This window comes from Aquarana catesbeiana, linkage group LG07, assembly GCF_042186555.1.
Source record: "Aquarana catesbeiana isolate 2022-GZ linkage group LG07, ASM4218655v1, whole genome shotgun sequence".
In the NCBI taxonomy this organism is placed as follows: Eukaryota; Metazoa; Chordata; class Amphibia; order Anura; family Ranidae; genus Aquarana; species Aquarana catesbeiana.
This window is the reverse complement of record NC_133330.1, coordinates 47,112,595-47,132,441: the sequence shown is the minus strand read 5'-3', so window position 1 is coordinate 47,132,441 and position 19,847 is coordinate 47,112,595. Positions and strand designations below refer to the sequence as shown.

The 19,847-nt window shown below is 42.0% G+C and overlaps 1 protein-coding gene across 1 annotated transcript in view; it reads left to right on the top strand.

Annotated features, from left to right (window-relative positions):
- CFAP20DC (CFAP20 domain containing) overlaps positions 1-19,847 on the top strand; it is a 556,698-nt gene that overhangs the window by 161,617 nt on the left and 375,234 nt on the right. The window contains exon 7 of the mRNA XM_073592150.1: positions 3,018-3,168. Within this exon, the coding sequence (XP_073448251.1) occupies positions 3,018-3,168 (151 nt within the window). The remainder of the gene's footprint in view (positions 1-3,017; positions 3,169-19,847) is intronic.

Genomic DNA, 19,847 nt, shown 5'->3' with positions numbered 1-19,847 from the left:
TGAACTCTACGCCTTTGATTTTCTAAAGAAGAAAGATTAGACCTCACGTGTGTTTAATTTAAATACTCAACTCTGTCCAAGTCTAAATATCAAGGGAAATGTCTGCAATTCTTATGAACTTGACTATTTGAAATGTGCACACACCAACCACTAGCTTTTTATTTGAAAATACGCCCATGCTTGTTAATAGTGGCAGTCTGTAGCCTGTGCTAACATTGCTAAGAACATAGGCTGCTAGTAGCTGTAGAATCCACAGGATAAGTAGTAGTTAAAGGGGTTTTCCACTTTTCAGCATGCCAACGGAAAACCCCTCTATTTTCCTGTCAATTAAATTGTAAGCTCTCATGAGCAGGTCCCTCCTAACACTCTTGTATTGAATTGTGTTGTAGCTTTGCTGTCTTCCTTTAAATTGTAAAGCCCAGTGCAAACTGTTTGCTCTATGTAAATGCAGGGTTCCAATCATGAGCCCCCCCCCAGATTGTAAATATCAAATGGTCAGTACAGGCCAGGGTTTTTGGTGCTGAGAGCCCAACAAACTTTAGCTCTCAGTGTAGAGCTTTTGGCACAGAGAGCATAAAACAATTGTGTGCAGCCATTCCCCCCAGTGTGAAATGTATCCCTGCCAAGAGCCTGTGTCATTGGGCTTTTGTTTTCCTCAAACAAGTTTTTTATTCCTACCCAAGTCTATCAGAATGCAAAATCTGCTTATAGCAGGTCAAGAGGTGGGCAACAGCAGGTCAAATGCATCTGTCAATGAATGATCTCAGAAGTGCCTCAGGCTAACGTCAAACTGATGCCATGGACACAAGCCTAAAGCCTACCAACACTGGCCCTAAAACTTAACCTTGGGCCCCTTTCACATGGGCTTTCTGATCATATCCGCCTGTCAGTTTTTCAGGTGGACCTGATCGAAGCTTCCATTCACTCCTACGGAGCGGCAGATGTTAGTGGTGACATGTTTGCTGACACCCGCTACTATCTGACCCTGTCCATGAAATCCAGACGGATGGAGATCCTATTTTCCTATTTTTCATCCGATCTCCCCATAGAGGAGAGCGGGACTCTGACAGGTCTGTCTCTGCACAGTAAGCGGAGAGGGACCTGTCAAGCACCTGCTCAGCGGGGATCCTCCTCCTCCTACAGATACAGAATCTTCACATCAAACCTTTCCATCCCAGATAGCAAGCAATTGAGCTACAAGTTTGAAAATGACTTGCTAAGCTATTGCTAGACTTGCCAAGCCTCACAAGTTTGTTGCACAATTGCAGCAAGTCCACATTTCATGACTCCAGATCAACTTTCTTTTTTTCTAAACATTCTGCAAGTCTGCTGCAAGTTCTGGTTGAGTTTTGTTGTGCAGTAGTCATCCCACCACAGGGGTCACTGTGACTTGCAGAGCTCTTGCTGTAGACTCACCACTGCAACTTTGCTCTTTCTAGAGACTTGCCACGCAAGTTTGCTACAAATTGAAAAGTGTCAACTAGAACTTGTTCTTCAAGTGCTTTGCAAGTGTACAACTTGCTAGCGAAAATGTGCAGCAAGTTAACAGACTCACAATTCAACACTGCCACAAATTTGTGGCAAGTTATCCTTGCTGTCTGGGATGTGTGTCAGATGCCTGTTTTCCTCGCTGTGTGTTTGCATCCACTGGCACCTACATCACTTCTATGTGTTGTGTAAGCCAGTGTATGGAACCACAGCACACAGCAGATTGTGGCTTTTTGTAGTCACTTTAATCCTTAAAGCTGAAGTTTAGTTAAAGAAAAAACATGAAGTATGTCCCACAAAATACAAGCTACTAAATTCTGTAGAAATCTTCACTGCAGGGATGCCCTGTCCTCTTACTGTTGTTGTACTTACAATTTCAGGTCTCCAGACTCAGAGGCACCAAAGATGATCCAATGGGGACATTGCCCCTCCTGCCCTCTCCTCCAATGAGAAAAGTTATTTCGCTGATTATACTGCCTGTAACACAACCTGTGAATGGGGGAGAGTTTGTTCAGTCACAGGTTTATTGTGTTACAGGCAGTATAATCAGCTACAGAACTTTTCTCATTGGAGGAGAGGGCAGAAGGGGGTGTGTCCCATCTTTAGTGCAGAATATCCCAGATACCTAAAGCTGTTAACCTGCACAGTGCTAGATGTTCAGCAGCAGAAAGAGAACAAGGCAGCCCTGCAGTGAGAATTTCTACAGAATCTAGAAGCCAGCGCATTGTGGAACATACTTTATTACAGGTAAGCATTGTAACCAAAGCTATAGAGAAACCATGTTTTTTTTTTTTTTTTTTTTTTTTTTTAGCCAAACTTCAGCTTTAGAGCTTAATTCCAGTTTGGGCAAAATAAAGCAAAATGGTTCCATCGGCAGCTATTTAAAATATAAAATATAAAAGTAGCTCTGGGTGCTATACTTAACTCCTCCCACAGGGCTGTTCCCCATAGATGCCTCCCTTCCAGGCTAAATGATGCCCAACATCATTCAACCTATTTGCTGTAAGTGGGGTAAGACGCCACTCAAAACCAACCCAGTGCTTCAGATGTGGATATGGCTGAGTATGGCCTCAGCCAGTGCTGCTTTGGCCATGCTTCCTGGCATGTTTCGCCCTGCCTACCGGGGCTTGATCACAGACCTCTACTGCCCACCGGGATGAAACATGTCCACACTTCTGAATTAGTGCCTTACGCCTGCTCCCACTTTATGAATACGGGTAGGGACACCTGTTATCCCTCAGCTTTGAGCGGCGCACACATGTGCTCAAACGTGATCACATTTTTCTAGTAAAGTCATGGTATCACGGCTCTGCCCCCACCCTGAACTTGCAGAAAAATACTGCAGAGATGTTCACCACGTTATTATGCCCACCACCAAAGGCAGAGGAGAATGAAGAAGATCTATGACACCACTGGATCAAACCAAAGCATGGGCTGTAGTCCTTTTTTATTCTTCTAGTAAAGTAGCCATACAGATTGGCACCTATGCTTTGCTATATATGTAACCAGAATGTTTTCTCTCTTTCCAGTGGTGTAATCTGTGCATTGACCTTGTTGACTTCACAAGCGGAATATTTAAAGGCGCCGTGTTTCAGTCATTGAATGGAATCATTGTTTCAGCAAACTGTAAGCTGAGGAAAATATATACAATGAAGTTAAAACCTCAGGAGACAGAACAAGGTTTGTACATGACATTGTGTTTGAGCAAACTTTTGTCTGATTGTGTGAATAGGAACATTGAAAATGAAGAGCTATTAAAATAGACACATACATATATATATATATATATATATATATATATATATATATATATATACCGTATATATATATATATATATATATATATATATATATATATATATATATATATATATATATATATATTTTTTTTTTTTTTTAATTACTTGTCTGCAAGGACATCTCGCTACTACCAAAATAGACCTCTGTTGTTCTGTCTGGTGACAAATGAATGTCAGAGAGGTCACACCGCCTCTGTGATATGTCTATAAAGTGTTCTTTTGAATTAAACTAGAGTCATTTGTGATATATGTAACGACAATGTACAGAAAGTCATCTCGTTATTCCATGTTTATGCATGGATTATGAAGTTTGATGAAGGATTCATTGTTTGCAGCTGTCACTGTGTGAGCAACACAACATACTCTGCAACAACAGCACATATTTCTGATGATACTTAGAAAAAACACTGACCAAATTAGATATTTTATAATTGTAGACAGAAGTGCAAAAGAGAAGATCCTATTAACATCTCTGAGTGTGTTTAATAGCTCTTAGCAGATGTCTTTTTTTATTTAATTCACAAAGAAAATGATGAGAGGGCAGCTCTTAAGATGAAGGAAAGAGAGTTCCAGCTGTGGTCAGTCATAAAAACATCTTCACAAATAATTACAGAATGGCAGGGATCAGGAAAGAGCGGACAAGTCCAGCTAAATTAAAGCTGAATGTCAGGCAAACAGCTAAATAAACAGATGAAATACACTGAAGTTGGCTTATCTGCCAAAGGATTTGTATTTCTGTACATCTGGATCTAGGATTTATACACCCTTTGAGGATGACACCACGTTTGCTGTTACAATTAAATTGCATTGCTGACACAACCCTACCCTTGGTCTTCTGGTTGAACAGTGATGGAGAAGCAGTATGTCGGGACCCAGATCTGAACCTGCAACCTATGCTGTGTTTAGCAGTATTGCTTCTTGCTGAGCCACCTGGGATGCTGGACAGCTCTGTGGACAATTCCTTAAATGATCCTGCCTTGAACCTTGTTTTTCTAGAGCTTTGAACCCTTTGCTCCTCCTATGAACTTCCTATTTTAGCCATGCCTTTGCACTTCCTGCTTGCCAGATTTTTGTGCTCCCTCCAGCCAATACTTCACTCTTGTCACTACTGCTGCTGTCCATAGCTTCATTATCGCTTGTTACCGACCTTTGGTTTGATCCTCGGCTATGCTTCTGCTTAAACCCAGCCTGCAACCAATCATTGCCAACCTTTGGCTTGTTTACTGACCATGCTTCTGCTTGATCCCTACCTGCTACTGGACCCCGGCTTGCTCAACTCTTGGTGGGGGGATACTGAGGACTGCGGCCTGGTATTAACATGCAGCAAAATCCATTTGCACCATCAGGAGCTCTAGTGAATACCAGTTAGGGCTTAGACCTTGCACCTAGGGTGAGTCTGCATCATCCGCTAGGGTGACCTATATGTATACTTATCCTTCTGTTCAGTGGGAACCTCTCTAATACCATAGCTGGACCTCCTAATGGGGCAATCCTGAGGACCACGGCCTGGTTTTAACCGCAGTAAAACCTCTCTACTGCTATACTGTAGCTACTGGTCTCAGAGTCTAACCCCTGACCATTACACAGTGGGCCAATTGGGTCATCTTTCCGCTCACTCCGGCTATTGGCATGTTCCTTGTCAGCATATTTGCATGTACCATACAATATTGGCATCATCTTTCAATCTGAGCTCTGCTGTACAGAGGATTGCAAAATGCCTGTACCAAGTCAAATTTAAGTACTTTCATTGGTTGCAGTAAAAATATATATATATATATATATATTATTTATTAATAGATATAGAAAAGTATTCATTTAGGTACTTTCACCGTTTGCTGTAAAAGTAAATGTAATTATTTATTAATAGCTATAGAACTGCATTTCATTGGTATGGTAAGTTTTAATAAGAGATGTAAATTACTTGTGTTATGAGTAAAGACTCTAAGCTGGATTTATTATTGCTTGTCTAAGGAGGATATGAGCATTTTAAAGAAATATGTATTAATATTAAATGACCCAAGACACGAACAACTATTTTGGTTGAAAGAAAAGAGGTATAAAGTGGACCCATACTCAAATGTTCACATAATTCCACTTTGACTGCTTTGCTGGAAAGGTTTACTTGGAGAAAATACTAATCCAGGCTCTCTCTAGTTCTCCCCACAAGTCTAAAATCATTAAAAAAAAAAATGGTCATGTGATTTCTGCTAAAGCAAGAATCAGAGTTCAGATCAGCTGATCTTCCTTTTTTTTTTTTTTTTTTTATTAAAATAGGGAAAATAGGTTCTCATGCATAAAAGTTTTGGTGTATTTGCCCGTGTCAGCGTCTGGAAAAATACCCAGTAGACATGGTTTGGGGTCTAGAGTCAGTGGAGACCCCATGTTATCATAAAGGAAATTTACCACCTGTTTCCAGAATCCCTCTATGTAGGGGCAGGAACACAGGAGGTGGTAGAATGTTTCTCGGTTACATAATAGAGACAAGTGAAAGGTTGTCACTGATTAAATTTAGCCATTCTTACGGGTGTGAGGTATGTGCGGTGTAGAATGTATATTTAGGTTAGTCTGTCAAATAGTTTGGGTGAGACAACTTTGCATGTGTCCAATGCCTCATTCCAGTCTTTGTCCTCGAGGTTCCCTAGATCTCCTTCCCATCGTGTTTTTATATTGTAGGCTATTTTCGTTGATGAGGGAGTATGTAGCATGTTGTAGAATATTGATATTAATTTCTGGGGGTCTTCACTTTTGACTACGTCCATTATGGGATTGTGCGTGGGGTTAGGTAACGATTCTGGGAATTGGGAGTGAACAGCATGTCGGACTTGTAGGAGTCGGACAAACATGCAATTTGGGAGTACAAATTCTAATTTTAATGCATCGAATGTTTTCAATATGCCAGCAGTGAGTAAGTGTGAGAGGTAAAAAATTCCGCTTTTACACCAGGCCTCCGAGTCAAGAATTCTTGGAGAGTTTTATTATGCCAGATGGGAGAATAGTCCTTATGTGTAGGTATGTCCAGTTTGATAGAGGCCAGTCTCCATATCTTCCTATAGTGGTTTAGGTGGGAGTTTTGTTCCTCTTTTTTAGTAATACCTTCAATGTCTGCTGCTATAGCGCAGATGGGGTCAGTTGTCAGTTGGGCCCAGGCAGGACATAGGAGTAAAGTAAATCTCTCCCTGTCAGTCTTATCTATATGGAACAATTGGGATAGTTGGGATGCTAAGTAGTATAGACTGAAGTCTGGTAGGGCTGTACCAGCCAGATCAGTGGGGTTTTTAAGTAATCGCCATGCCAGTTTATGTCTATTCTTCCCCCAAACATAAGGTTTGAGAATTGTATCTATGGTTTTGAAATATTTCAGTGGTAGATACACAGGAGTGTGCCACAGTACATATAGAATTTTAGGGAGGAGTATAATTTTAATGAGGTTGATATGACCTAGTACCCCTAGAGGGAGACATGCCCATATTTGTGTTTTACATTTAATCAGGTCAAACAGTGGTTTTACATAGAGAAACATAATCGACTGGTCAGATGATCTAGTAATGCTTACTCCCAGGTATTTGATACTATTTACTCGCTGTAGGGGCAATTGGGTCTGTAATTCAGTTTGGGGAGCAAAATCAAGTGGGAGAATTTGTGACTTTTGCCAATTGATTCTGAGTCCTGAGAATGAACCAAAGTGTTCAATTGTTCGTACCACTTCAGCCAGGGAGGGGCCTGAATCTGCTAGATATAGTAATGTGTCATCTGTGTACATGCTTATTTTTTCTTCTAGGTTGCCCATGCGTAGGCCTTGTATCAATGGGTTGCACCTGATGGATATTGCTAGGAGTTCTGTGGCTAAGGCATACAGTAGGGGGGAGAGAGGGCATCCCTGCCTGGTGCCTCTGGAGAGTTCAAAGGTATCCGACTGCCATCCGTTGGCCGTCACCCTGGCCACTGGGGTCTGGTACAGCAAGCGGATTCACCTAAGAAATTTAGGGCCAAAGCAGTATTGTGCCAGGCATTTCCACAGGTAGTTCCACTCTACCGAATTGAATGCCTTAGCAGTGTCAAGTGTCACCACTACTCTCTATCCTATATTGTCATGATGGGCTTGCATATTTATGAACAATTTACTGAGATTGAATAAGGTGTTCCTGCCCGGCATGAAGCCAGCTTGGTCCTCATGCACTAGAGTTAGGATAACCTGATTGAGGCGCAGCGCCAACAATTTTGCCAGGATTTTGATGTCCACCTAAAGCAGGGAGATGGGTCTATATGTTTCGGGGAGACCCAAATCCTTGCCTGATTTAGGGATGAGTATTATAATTGTTTCCCTCATGGATGCTGGTAAGGTAAAGGTTCCCAAATAGGTGGGTTTAGTGGGTAAGCAGCTGAGGTATGAGAGTCTCACTATATTGTGAATAGAATTTGATGGGTAGTCCATCAGACCCTGGTGACTTGGATCTAGCAAAACTGGCGATTGCCGTTGCTATCCCCTCAGTCGTTAATGGTGCCTCTAGTGTTTCTATCTGAGCTGAGGTCAGTTGTGGGATCGCAAGTTCTTCTAATAAGCGATCAATAGGTGTTTAACCATTGGATATAGTTGTGGTGTACAGGGAGCTAAAAAATCTGTGGAACATTGCTGTTATTGCTGTGGGTTTGGTTATCATCTCACCTGATGGGTTTCGCAGAGAGATTACTACTGGGGGTCTGTCCTCACTGTGAGCCATGTACGCCAATAGCTTTCCCGCTCTCTCTCCATGTTCAAAGAGTTTCTGTCTAGAGAAAAAAAGTTTTCTTCTAGACATTCCATATTGCAACTGATTAACTACCCTGGATTGTAGTTGAAGGTGGGAGGCTTTGTCAGGAGAGGGGTTAGTCTCGTACTGACATTCTGCAAGCAAGAGCTCGTCCAGCACCCTGTCTGCCTTCTCGGGTGTGGCTGTTTTTAGTCTGTTAATTTGGGATATCAGAGTGACCTTCATGTGCAATTTGAATGAATATCATATGTTCGCAAATGAGGCAGAGTGAGCGTTTTCTTGGAAGTATCTTTTCCATTCATCGGCTATCTGACCATAATCTGGTAACAAGTAGAGCCAAAAAGGGTTTAGTCTCCATGTCCTGGGTGGTTTAACTATAGGGATGGCTAATGTAATCCAGTACTGACTATAATTCTGTTAAGAGTCTAGGGCAAAAGGCTGCGTCTAGTAGACGAGGCACTAGTATCTGCGATAGTAGGATAAATTCTATGCGGGACATTGTGTTGTGGGTGTAGGAGAAGCATGAGTATGCTTTGGTGGTTGGGTGTTTAGTCCTCCACGAGTCAGTTAGATTGAAGTTTAATATTAATCTGGCAAACCTGGTAGATGAATAGGGCCTAGGAGTTGAGGCAGGCTGTTGTGCTCTGTCAAGGCTGGGGTTTAGGGTAGCATTGAAGTCTTCCAGCCAAATGGGTGGGATCATCGGATGCTGTGCCATAAAGTCGAGTCCCTCCTTCAAGACTATCATGCAAAATGGAGGTGGTACATAATAAGCCAGTAGCAAAAACTGTTCACCATATATTTTAACATGTAAAAAAACATAGCGACATAGGTCACACAACTCAAAATGTAGGGACTTGGTTATGAGCAAGGACACCCCTCTTGCATGTGTGGTATAAACTGAATGATATGCCCAGCCAATCTTCCAGGCTGCCTTTGTCATGTCGGCGGTATTTGTCCAGCTTGGCGGCCGTATCAAACTTAGGTTTCGTTGGGGCCATGACTGTTATGAAGAGGTGGTAGTTGTAGCAGGCTGAGTGGTGCTGGTGTTAGTAAGGTGGGCGAGTTGGGCACCTGGGGAACGTGAAGGCCGGGACCAGGTGTAGATAATAGAGGAGGGTATAGCAAGTGCCACTGCACGTGTCATCGGCAATAAGGCCGCGACTGCCACCCACCCTTGATAGAGTTGTATACCCTCTGCAGACTTAGGCAGGAATAGTCTTGCGGGTGGGCCGAGGGCGTCCGTTGGGGTGTAGCAAGATGGCCACTACTCATGTGGTGGGTCCAGGAATCGCCCGCAGGCCGGTGCACGGTGATGTCTCTGTGATGGCTGTGGGCAGCGGTGGGCAAGCTGGTCGACTTTCGGTACCGTGTAAGGAGGGAGCCAGGAGTCTTGGCAGAGAGTCCGGGAGGAGCAAGATGGCCACCGGTCCCCGAGACTAGGCCGAAGCTGCTGTCTGTCCCCAAGGTTGCCGCCATGCGGAGGAACGCCTCTCCGTTCAGACCCCCTTCCGATCGGAAGCCTGTGGAGCCGGTTTTGTGAGTGTGAAGGGTCCCTAGGGGGATCTTCCAGGTTGCTGCAGGAGATTGCCGGAGTGGAGGATCACTTAAAAACAGGAGTAATGGACGGAGCTCAGGTCACACACGTCCTACTCCATGCTGTGCCAGGCCACGTCCCCAGCTGATCTTCCCTTTTAGCAAAGACCCATGCCATGACTGGGCAGCATTTCTTTCTGATCTGCTGTATAGATGTAGATGCCTGTAACGTTGATGTGCAATTCTGAAGAATAATAGCTGTCCCAAGCACCAAGCTAGAGTCTGGACAATCATACTGTTATAGACACGCACCACCCCACCATTCATGCTGCTGCGTGAAGTTGCATCAGATATTAGATTAACAATGGGGGGGGGGGGGGTGATTGGTGATTGGACACAAATATCAAATATACTCTATAGTATAGGCACATTTATTCTATTTGGTTTATGTAAAGTAGACGTGTGTGTGTGTGTGTGGGGGGGGGTGGGTTGTTGAAACAAATTAACCCTGAATAGCAGGTATATGCAAGCAACCTCTGAATGCCGGCATAGCTAGCCTCTCAGTTCCACCTATTTAAATCTTATGCCCACTAGCAACAGTAAGGCAAATGAGGTGGGAGGGTGCATTCCAGAGCCACAGCAGTCACCAAACGCCAAATGCTGTTTGTACTACATACCACTAAGAGTGTCAGGGGTACAGGATTCTATACAGGGGATCAGAAGTAACTTACCCCTAGAAGTGCCTGCTATTCGCAGAAAGAGGATTTCAAAATATTGTCCCCCTCCAGAAATAATCTAAAAGGAAAAAAAAACAGTACAACATTTGATAAGGAAATTGTAACTTTATAATTAAGTATATAATAAATGTAACACTAGAAGCTGCTAGTATTTTACTTCCATTGCTGATCCAAAGCACTGTTTTCCCTTTGCACTCCATTAATTGCAAATGAGTCTAATGATACTGATCTCTGGTAATTTCTGGACTTCAAGGGGATATTTAAATAAAAGTCTTTTTAATTTTGAACTTTGAAGCCAATGAATCGTTAATAAAGAGCCATCTAAGCAACCACATTGCTTTAAGCCATGCAAATCTACGATCTTAATTCTCCCCTATATTGTTCTTCTCCTCCTCTTTAATGGTATTAGTAATTACAAAGTGGTGCAGTGTTAAAGGTACACTTCTGAAAGAGTCAAAAAGTAGACCTTGAGATGTAGAATAAGCACTGGTTACCTCTTCTGTATTTTATCTTTTTATCCAAGCATTAGCATCAGTTGGTGCTACTCCCAGTGACCCAGTCATCTTGTGATGCTGGAACAACCACCGTAGCCTCTAACACACATAAATCTTGATGTAAAAATTCCAGTACTAAGAAACTTAAATCTACCTTTGGGTCGATTTGTACACAGAGTTTCACAACTGTTATTGGGAGATTACTAGAGAGTCATGACAGGATAGAGAGTATAGAGCTCATAGGGTCCACCAAGAAGAGTTTGATAAGTGGCTGTGTGGAGCTGACAATTTATAATATCTCAGTGGATTGGAGACAGGTGAGGTTAAGACTGGCAGGGTGGCTGGGTTCAGTGAGTGCAGTTACACTTTAAATTACCCTTACTATTTATTTTGCTATGCAGTCTGAGGGTACCTTTACATGGAGGCTCTAAGATCTTTATTGGCTCTTTTATCAAAGTTCTTTAGCAGTACCTAGATAGGTCATTCTCAACCAGGGTTCTATTGAAGCCTCGGGTTCAGAGGTTGTTAGCGGTTCGTTGAACTGTGGCTGATTGACCTCCCATCTGATAGTGGCTAGGTAGTTCCGGGTCCAACACCACTTGGCAGAGCTAGTGGCATGATACTAATGATCTAGCTATCTGAAAGGGTGGCATTCTTACATAACTATAAGGGTAGCGTTTTTCCTATGTAGGGGGCATTTTTACCATTGTTTCCAGATGAACTGGTTTTTGCAGGGGTTCCCTGGGATCTAAAAAAATATTTTAAGGGTTCCTCTGAGATAATAAAAAGGTTGAGTACAGCTGCCCTATTTTACAGGGGTGCTACTACATAATTGTAACTGCAACAAAGGGGCAATTACACTGTAAAGCCAAACTGCAGATGCATTTAAAAAAAGACCAATACATATTGCAATGAATTCTGTAAAAGTCACAAAATAATAAATAAATACATGTTTAAATCCATTTTGTCTAGTTACCTTAATTTGTTTTGGTATCAACCTTTCTGTAAGCCCCTGTGTGGCAGCAATTCGACTGTGTGAAAGAGGAGCAGCAACAGAAACCAATTAGGTGTGCTGCATGTACTTGTGTTGATAAAGAAGATGATGACGTCATCAGCTTGCTGCTACTTTTTCATTGTCCAGTCACATGATGGGGGCAGGGCTTCAGTCTGTGCTGTTTAAAGTGGTTTTAAAGCCTTAATGTTTTTTACCTTAATGCATTCTATGTGCTGCAAGTGGCCTCTCTTTATCCCTTTATACTTTCCAGATCCAGCGATGTGCATGAGAGCAGTATCTCCCAGCAGATTCCCTCCTTACATCAGGCATTCCCAGTAGATTCCCTCCTTACATCATACATCCCCAGCAGAGTCCCTCCTTACATCAGCTGCCCCCAGCAGAGTCCCTCCTTACATCAGGTGTCCCCAGCAGAGTCCCTCCTTACATCAGGTGTCCCCAGTAAAGTCCCTCTTACATCAGGTGTCCCTAGTAGAGTCCCTCCTTACACCAGGTGTCCCCAGCAGAGTCCCTCCTTACACCAGGTGTCCCCAGCGGAGTCCCTACTTACATCAGGTGTCCCCAGCGGAGTCCCTCCCTACACCAGTGTCCCCAGCGGAGTCCCTCCTCACATCAGGTGTCCCCAGCAGAGTCCCTCCTTACATCAGGTGTCCCCAGCAGAGTCCCTCCTTACACCAGGTGTCCCCAGTGGAGTCCCTCCTTACATCAGTTGCACCCTGGTAGCGAGGCCACTGGTGATTTGGTCCCCACACCATTTCCAGAAGACTAGCTCGTGGAGGCCGAAGGGAAGAACCAAGAGGTGGAGCCTGGGTTCCGCCTCTTGTTTCTTCCTCAAGATAGCATAGCATTTCACACTTATTTTTAACAGTCAACTCAGCTTATATAGTGAAATACAGTATTATGAAACTGGCAAGACTGGTTTGTTGTTGATTTGTCAAAGCAGCGGTGTTCTTTTGTATTAGCAAACGAGTAGGATCAGTAGGCTTGCCGCTGCTTTTAAAATTCAACATCTAAACAGTCAGACGGATTTTAAAATCCTGTATGTTACTATACAAGCTGAGTTTACTGTTAAAAATAAGTGTGCAATGCAAGACTCCGGTGGGTGTAACAGGATGTCCACTTGCCGCCTTCTCACTTTATCCTTACTGTGGACGGGTATAGCAAGATGGCGGTGACGGAACATCACTTCGGTTACAAATTCTGATGGGTCGCCTAATCTGACAGAACACTGGCCGTGGACCTCTAGTGGCGAAAAAGCGGGAAAACACTGATTTCCGGGGACATTTCCTGGGATATGGTAAGACCGGAACAAAGGTCTAAATACCGGGAAATACGGCACAGTTGGCAACTATGCACATGCTAGGGCCAGTTTAGACAGGAGCTAATTAACCTACCAGTATCTTTCATACATTTGCTGTGCATTAGAGCACACACATTAACATGTGTTATGTTAGGGCTGCCTGTTCATTTGAATGGGCTGTCCTAACACACCAGGTTAGTGCATTTTGTTGTGCTGTCGGCAAGGTACATCACAGCAACCTAAGTAAAGCATACATATAATGCAGTAGTGTAAATGGGCCCTGAATATGCACCACATATGAAGTATCCTGGATGATTGTGCAATTTCACAAGCCACCAGAGGACATCCTTGTAGGTTGGCAAAGATTACAATAAATTCCAAAATGCATCCCCAGTTATCTTCTGTATTCTGCACCCAGATAATGGTGGTGATGCTTGAATAGGACAACAAAACTGTGCATTTTTAAATTCTCCATGAACAGCTTAGAATAACAATTCAATTCTATTCTGTTCTTATTGTGAAGGGTTTATTTCTAGAATAATGGAAATGTTTGATTTATGACATCTATAAAGAGGTTATGCAAATATCTTAATTACTTTATGCATTCTATTTTCTCTTAATGTGTTACTTAATGCAGTTCTACTTAGCAGTGAACTAAATAAATTGCATACTGTTGTTTAAAGATCAATATACCTGAAACACGTCCTGGTTTATATACAGCCGCTATTATTACACCTCCAAATATATGTGTCAACGAGGTTTTAGGCACTGATCAGGCCCGAAATTATAAAGCTGTTGTTATGGGGACATTGTTATTATGAGGACAATGATCTCTTTGTATTAGACCCCATTCAGTATGTGCTCAGCATTTACCCAGACTGAGTGGTTGATCATATTAAACAGCTTGACCTTATTAAAAAATAAAAAATAAAGTGCAATGAGGCAATTGAAGTGCAGCACCCAATAACAAGCAACCAGATTTCAAGTCCTAGTTGCTGATAACATTTACCTTTTTAGTTCTAGTTACATGTGGTTTGTATGTCAGATTTAAATGTGTTAAAGTCTTATTAGTCTTTTTGATCAGGGAAATGTCAGTAGGTTGGGCTTAGTGCTCAAGTCAGAAAAAGTCATCCTTCAGTAGCACCAGCTTCATAGAGTTATGCACAGGAGGTTTTTCTAACTTGCAAAGGGTAATACCAGGTATCTTGTGATCTGTCTTCTCTCGCAAAGTGACAGCATCTGCACATAGCTCACCTATCTAGGCATGTATACTTAGCTAGCCACACTACTTTGCCACTTACCCACACTGCTGGAGTTCTTGCTAATAGACTGCCACCTCTAGGTATTGATGACTACGTTGTCTCCTCTATGTAACAGTGTTGGGCCAGAGCGGCCAATCAATAGGCCTGATCACTGTCCCTTGTCTGAACTATGACACCATTGACTCCAGAACATAGACAGGCAGGGAAACTACAGCAGGAAACGAGATTGGGAAGTCCTTGGGGAAGCATGGAGTTATCATTTGTTACTTTGCCTGAACGAGCAAGTCAAAGTATCTCTTAAAACCCAACTCCAGAAAAACTAAAAGTCCTCTCTTGTCCTGGGGCTGTGTCTACACTGCAAGAGCTAACTGCTTATTTCTGTTTAGAGGACAGTAAAGGAACATTTACTTACCTGATCTTCCACTCCCCGGCAGCCAGCGTTCCTCTACAACCTGGCAGTGGACTGTTCCTTAGCATCCTGACATCCAATGTGAGGCTATGGACCTTGCATTTGTCTTGTTGATGTCCGAAGATCTTTGACAGCTGGAGTGCAAAGGAGAAGAGGCTTCAGGGGCCGGTCTTGCAGTGCAAAGGAGCCTTTGAGAGCAGAGGATCGGGTAATAAAACTGCTGTAGCCAATTCCCCTAGACATAAACAAGGTAGATAACCCTTGCAGTGCAGCGCCAAACTTTTTTCAGGAGTTTAGGTTTTTTTTTTTTTTTTTTGGTAAATTCTTTATATATAAGAAAGGAAAATACAGACCAAGAAAATCAGTACATGTCATGTAGCACACAGGGACGTGTGGTGAGGTCAGCGGCTGGTGAGGCACTGGCTAGTATCAGAGGCAGAGGCAGATACACACAGGTTACATTAGCCACAAACGTTAGAGCGAGAGCAATAATTCTAGCACTAGACCCTCTCTGTAACTCTAAACATGTAACCTGTAAAAAATTTTAAAGCGTCACCTATGGAGATTTTTAAGTACTGAAGTTTGACGCCATTCCACAACTGTGCGCAATTGTAAAGTGTGACATGTTAGGTATTTATTTACTCTATTAACATCATCTTTTATACAAAAAAATCGGGCTAACTTTAGTGGGTTTTTTTTTTTTCTTTTTATCCATGAAATAGTTTCTATTAAAAAATAACATGTTTGAAAAATTTCTGCGCAAATACCGTATAACATAAAAAGTTGCAATGACTGCCATTTTTTTGCCTAGGGTGTCTGCTAAAACAATATATATAATGTTTCTGGGTAGTTTTATAGCAAACAAATGATGATTTTTACATGTAAGTGATAAGTGTCAGAATTGGCCTGGGTGACAAGGGGTTAATTACCATAAGTAAGTATTATACAAATAATTATTAAAATATTGTTTTTAAGGTAATTTACTATATTTTCAAAACCTGTACTCAAGCAGGTGGCTTAACGGACAAATTACTGAAGTTTAAAGTTTAACTTCAATCCAGTAATTTCACAGTAAATAGATAAATAATAAATTATTGTGTCATAACATATAGCATAATAATATATGATTTAGCTTGATTAAAACAGTACCCTTTCAGCAGCAGAAGATTTGCATTGTCCCTCTTAACTGTGTGAAAAAAACACGGGATTATGGGTAAATCTTATACCTATAAACTGCCCCCTTCTATGACACTGCAGTGAGAGGAGAGCCTCCAATGCAGCATTTTTATTGTACAGCTGGGTACTTGGTACTTTACCACTGGTCCAAGGCTCCAAGCTGTCCATTGAGCTCAGTGCCTCTGACAAGAAGTGAGAGGCACTGTGAGCTCATCCTTTCAGTCTGCTGCAAACAGAGTGTGCCAGCTTGTATTTAGGCTGGCAACTCTTTATGTAGCTTCTGACAGGCTGCACAAGGAGCCCCATATCTCCGGAACCATAGGTCTTCGGCTACCTACCCTCCAAATTTTGGGTCTCTGTGACCCCAGGTCACTGAGCTATGACCCCTGAAGTTTGATCATTTTTTTTCTTTTTTGTTATTTTTTTTTTATGTTTTATGGCTGCCTCCCCTGACTACACGTCCCTGGTAGCACATACATCCAAAACAAAGAGCAAGTAAGCAGGTTGGCAAGTATCATAAAGATAAACATGCAGATGGTTCAGGTAGAATCAAGGTGCCAGATGTTCCCCATACCAAGACTGAATGGGGTCATGACATAAGATTAAAGACGTTGGTGTGCATTCCCCGCAAACTTTTCAAATTTTTACGAGAAAAAAAAAAACAAGGAATCTCCCAACTTTGCTCCCGCTGCTGTCAATCAAATCCAGTGACACAAAGAGCCGGGGGCGGGGCCGAGTCCTGCTGTCTGTGTCAATGAGGAGGAGAAGCCAGGAGCGCCGCCGGGGGACCATAGAAAAGGAGGATCAGGGCCAAAACTTTTGCACAGAGGAGGTAAGTATGACATGTTATTTAAAAAAAAAAAAAATCTTTACAATCACTTTAAGAAAGGCTTTTCGACAGTTTCCATGTAGACCCAATAGTGGGATGGGCTTTGAGCTCTGGGGGGACATTGTCGATAACGGAACTTTGGAAGCTGTTTTTCTATTCAGACCCACTGTTTAAACTCACCATGTTGGCACCAATCAATGACCCGCATTAAGTTACAAGCAGCATAGTAACTGACAATGTCTGGAAGGGCGATACCCCCATATAGTTTAGCCAGCCACAAGAACCTGTAGGGGAGCCCAGGCAGTTAATGTGCCCACATAAATTGCACTAACAGTCTGTTTAAGGTCCTAATATAAGAGGAAGGGCCTGCAGAAGATAAACTATTTGTGTCATAATGTTTATTTTTAAGATACTGCAACGGCCAAACCACAAAAATGTCCTGGTTTGCCAGGGTTGATTTTCTGAAGAAGACAGAGAAAATGAATCTGAAAGGCGTTGGACAAGTTGGTGGGAAGGTGTTTGCCAAGATATTTTATATACGATTTGGACCACTTAAACGGGAAGTGTCCATGTAAACTCTGAAGTAGGGAATCTGGGAGGGAAACATTAAGAGCCTCAGATTTCTGATAATTGATAACGAAATTGGCAAGAGCACTATATAGGTCCAGTTCCTCTATCAGGTTTGGAAGCGAAAGGATTGGTTTTGAAAAGCAAATGATCATTTGTGTAATGCCGCGTACACACGACCGGACTTTCCGGCAGAAAAGGTCCAACGGAATCATTCCATCGGACATGTTTCAAATCTTTCCGACTGACTCAATTCTTATCGGGAAAACCATTCGTCTGTATGCTAGTCCGACAGACCAAAAACGACGCAAGGGCAGCTATTGGCTACTGGCTATTGAACTTCCTTTTTCTAGTCCCGTCGTACGTCATCGCGTTCTAAACGAACGGACTTTGGTGTGACCGTGTGTAGGCAAGTCCGTTTCAGCGGAACTCCGTCAGAAAGACCGTCAGAGTCTACTCTGATGGAAAGTCCGGTCGTGTGTACATGGCATTAGTGGCTATTCCCAGAATTTAGCTTTAAAGCAGAACTCCAGTTAAAAAAGGGCCAAAAAAGTGTCCCCTGCGTGGGCAAACCAGTTATTTCTTTTTTAAATAATAATAATTTTAAAAAAAGGGAATTACACAAAAAGGATAAGTCCATTGAAAGATAATAGTGTCTAAGATCTGTATGTATATGGCTGCCCTTTTCACCAGGTTGGGATATTCCTTTTTATCCACATTTTGTATTTTTCTCTTAAATTCTTGAATAAAAATATTGATTTTGATAAAAGATTAAAAGTGTTTGCTGCAATCCTGTAGCACACAAGGGATGTTATGTCAATGGGAGCAGTCCACTGACAATTGTAGTCAGAACTCCATAACAAGAAGAAAAATGTGAACATTTCTAGGCAGGCATAATGTATATTTTAAACATTTTTACAGGCATAAAAGGAACAAAAAAGGTCCCAAATATATTTCATAACCTTTATTAGTTCCCTGCCCTGCTTCATAATAGAACATTTTTATGTGTGTGGAATTATCCTTTAAGACAACTCATGTTTCAAACTAGATTGCACTTTAAGGGATTTAGAAGCTAAAATAAAAAAAATGATGTAAGGCATATAAAAAGTGACTGCTTCTTCCAGTTAAATATCTAAGCTTGTCTTGAATCTGAAATGTCATTTGTATCTGGAAAAACTTCAGCGGAAGATTAAAGATTAGTGACAGATTTAAAAATAAAATATTCAAGTACGTATACGCTGAAGATATAATGGAGATTGCCACCCTGTTTATCACCTTCTCTGTGTGTGCCGCTGTCAATTAATGCAAAAATCTCTGACATACTGTACTTTTTTCATGATTACCAACTGCACATTGTAATTTAAAAGATTGCAGACTTTGGACATTTGCTGAAATGTGCTATACCCCCTCTATAGTTATTTTGAGTGGGCACACGATGAAGATGGGTTGAAAACCCTATTTTTAGTCAGCTGTATAGCTAATAGCCATTAAACAATTCTCTTTCCAGCTCTATAAACAGCTTTTGCTGCATTTTAAAGCTGTATTCGGAGAAAGTACACAGAGCTTGTCAGTGCTTTTTTATATTCTTTACATTATCATGATGTGAGTACACAAGAGTTGCATAATTGTAACTACATGTTTTTCTACTCCTATATTCCGATACATAGTGATTTGTTTTGTCATGTGTTCTATATATTAGCATAGTATTTCTTGTATAGTGCTAGTGTATTTTTTTGTGTTTAACAAGGTGCCATAATTTGCACACGATTTGTTTTGAAATTCCACCATAGTTTTGTTGTTAAAATGGAATCTCAAATGTTAAAGTGTAATGCCCCGTACACACGATCGGACTTTCCGACAACAAAACTGTGGATTTTGGTTCGAAGGTTGTTGGCTCCAACTTGTCTTGCATACACGCGGTCACACAAATGTTGGCCAACAATTACGAATATAGTGACGTACAAGACGTACGTGATATCTCCATTACGAACGCTAACGGCTCATACTTGATTCCGAGCATGCGTGGACTTTTGTCCGACGGACTTGTGTACAGACAATCGGAAATCCGACAACAAACATTTGTTGGTGGAAAATTTGAGAACCCGCTAGCCAACATTTATTGGCGGAAAGTCTGACAACAAATGTTTGATGGAGCATACACATGGTCAGACTTTCTGCCAACAAGCTGTGTGCAGGAGAGGATCAACAACGGCTGTGAAATGGCTGGGAAGTGACGTTACCCATAGACTTACTATGGAGCTTCCGTTGTCGGCAGCCTCTCCTGCACCTGCCTCCACAATGAAGTCACCATTGGCAGCTGATGCTGGGACCAGACAGGATCGGTGCAGAATAGGTAGGTATAGCGATTTTTGCTTTGCAGAGTTAGAAAGATTAGGTTAAAAATGTGGCAGAGAGCAGGTTAGTTAGCTTTTGCCTGAACGTCCACTTTAAAGCCTAATGCCACGTACAAACGACTGGTTTTACCGTCGG